This window comes from Cariama cristata, unplaced genomic scaffold (genome assembly GCF_000690535.1).
Source record: "Cariama cristata isolate BGI_N322 unplaced genomic scaffold, ASM69053v1 scaffold889, whole genome shotgun sequence".
Lineage (NCBI taxonomy): Eukaryota > Metazoa > Chordata > Aves > Cariamiformes > Cariamidae > Cariama > Cariama cristata.
In genome coordinates, this window is record NW_009636111.1 from 15,191 (window position 1) to 18,060 (window position 2,870).

At 41.1% G+C, this 2,870-nt stretch overlaps 1 protein-coding gene across 1 annotated transcript in view; it reads left to right on the top strand.

Annotated features, from left to right (window-relative positions):
- LOC104167496 (cyclin-dependent kinase 8) overlaps positions 1–1,620 on the top strand; it is a gene marked incomplete at its 5' end in the record, with an annotated part of 16,037 nt that extends 14,417 nt beyond the window's left edge. Inside the window, one exon of the mRNA XM_009707778.1 lies at positions 325–1,620. Coding sequence (XP_009706080.1) covers positions 325–450 — 126 coding nt within the window. The remainder of the gene's footprint in view (positions 1–324) is intronic.
- Positions 1,621–2,870: the final 1,250 nt, after the last annotated feature.

The window sequence follows — 2,870 nt, forward strand, 5'->3', positions numbered from 1 at the left end:
GGTGGGAGCTGCGTGGGAGGGGCAGGTGTGCCATAGCCGTCTGGAGGGCTGGCTGGAGGTTTGGCTGCGGTGGGTGCAGGTTCACGGGGGGTAATTCGGATGGATAACGGGAGGGTGGTAACTGTTGCTTCCTAACCTGGTATTCCCGATGCTCATACCTGCACCTGCTGTAATCAGAGTGGGTGGAAAAGAAGGCTGGAAGTGCAGCTGCTTTGAGACGGTGTGCGCTTGGTACCTTTTGAAGAAATAATTTGGTAGGCGAGACTGTCTTGCAGCGTGCCCGTTACAAAGGATTGCTTTCCTCTGCTTTTTACCCCTCTGCAGCGTTCCAACCCCCATGCTGCCTACCCCAACCCCGGACCAAGCACATCACAGCCACAGAGCAGCATGGGGTATTCAACTACCTCCCAGCAGCCGCCACAGTACTCGCATCAGACGCACCGGTACTGAGCTGCATCCCACTAACGAACGTCAGTGCACTGTTGCTAATGCTGCAGGACCGGCCACGCAGCTGCCTGCCTGGAACCCGGCTTGGGCCACGAGAATGTACTGTACAACCACACCTCCAACCTGTCCGACGGCCACGATCCACCCCCTTCCACAGAGCGGAGTAGTGGCTCCCAAATTGTACCTGTTTTTGGGGTTAGACTTGAACAGAAAGTGCTAGCACAGTTTGTGTTGTGGATATGCTACTTCCATAGTTTACTTGACATGGTTCAGACTGACCGATGCATTTTTTTCAGTGACAGTCTGTAGCGGTTGAAGCTGTGAAATGTGCTAGGGGCAAGCATTTTTGTTGTCGTATGTGGTGAATTCTCTTGATGTAACAACTTTATCTGACCGATAGTATACAGCATCTTTGAACTGGTACTCGAAGCATACAGTATATGTTACCATGGCAAAAAAGCAAACTAACCGTGACTCCGAGACAATTTTGATAGATGTTTATTTTTAGTGACTTTTGTGGGTTGGTTCATTTTCTACCTAGATCAATGTTTTATGACCGACACGATTGCTACGACGAGATTTTTTTTTTTAAGAAGGTGAAAACGTTGGCATTTTTTTTCCAGCAATTACAAATGTCCCAAAGATTAATTTCCAACATAAGTTTTTAGTTTTGTTTTTAAATCTATGACTTGACTGGTATTAAAGCTGCTATTTGATAGTAAAATAAGTATGTTGTCATTGATATAAACATGTTTGGTTCAGCAAACAAACTAAATGATTGTCATAGACAGTGTTTTATTTTTTTTCCTGTTGGTGTTAATGATTTGTGAGCATGCTTTGGGATTAAAAAAGCATGAATGATATTTCCTAAAAAGGTGCGGCATCCATTCAGATATTTTTGTCATGATTTTTGAGAACCAGCTTGGTGTAGTGGATTTTAAGTTTCGTTCAGTTAATTTTTTTTTAATGTTCGCACGTTGTTTAGGGGTGCCATTCCTACAGCAGAGGATCAAGGTGTTAGGAGAGCCTTAGAATTTATGAGGAAAAACTTACATACAATGTACTGTATCAAACTATTTTACATGAATGACACAAGTATTCTGAATAAAAAAAAAAATCAAACATTGTTAGAACAAGGTGTTATGTAATAAATTTATTTTTCATAAATCTGCACATGACCTTTGCCTGCATTCTTTTTTAACAGCGACAACAGCCCGCTTCCCCGTCGCGCATCTGCATCACGGTGGGTCCTGAGAAGCCGTATCTGACAGGAATTTTTCTTGCAAGGGGGCAGACTTCCATTAACTGCTGAGAAGGTTTGGGTTTTGTTGTGGGTTTGTTGTTTGGTTTTTTTAAATAGCAGAAAAAGATACAGTGCCTTCATACAATGTCATTACCCCTGTTGTGTACACGTAGCTGATCAGCTGGAGATCCCCTGAAGGTGGGTTTATTACTAGCTACGTTTTGTAGATCAGACAACTCCTTTTCATCTACAGAATCTGGAGACATTCCTGTCTGAATAGTTTTTCTAAGGTTTCTGTAACTCATTCTTATCTTGGTATCTAATACCGCACCATGGTTTTATGACATCAATATATGCAGGATTTTTTTTTCTGCAAGTGCTTTATGTAGTGTGAATATCAGCTAGTGTGATCCATTCAGATGCACTGAGCTGCTGATGGGGGGCAAAAGAAAAACAAAATCAGTAACTAGCCCAAAATGCAAACCATATTTGAGGTGAAGCTAAAATTATCTGAGTGGAGTAGAAAGTTAAGTGTTCAGGAGACTTAAAACTGAAGAAAAAAAATCTGAGTGCAAAGTTTATGCTGCTTTATTAATACTGTGTGATACCCTCTTCGTTTTGACATACGTGTTGTCAAAACTTGGCTTCCCTCAGTTTCTGGAACACAAATATATAGGTGGGAGTGCCTTAAACTTCTTTTCACTTGAAAAACAAAGCACAACCCTTTTTTCGTCTGTTCCTTAATTTATGTGCAGGCTTTGAACTTCCCCAGTTAGTATCTCCAGGCTCTTCCAGGCACTGAAATGGTGACAGGAGTAACTTTGCTCTGGCCAAAGTACTATTGGCCTAGATTTTTTTGCTCTCTTATTGATGCATGTTCATATTAATGCATAATAGTTAATATTATTCATATTAGTGCAAACTGTATTTGGTACCAGTATATTGTGATGTCTCCAGTGCTTTGTTTAAAAGTAGCAGGCTGGCTTTGATTTCATTGTTGCAAAGGGAAATGCGTCCAACTGACAAAAGGACTCTTGCCGTTAGTTTGCGCTTGAATTTAATTTTCCTATTAAGAAGGTATTTGAGATGAAGACGCAGCTTATCAACTAATTATAATAAAACTATACTCTGCATTTAGTTCTAAATAGCCTGCTACTCCCGGTAATTTCATTTATCCTTG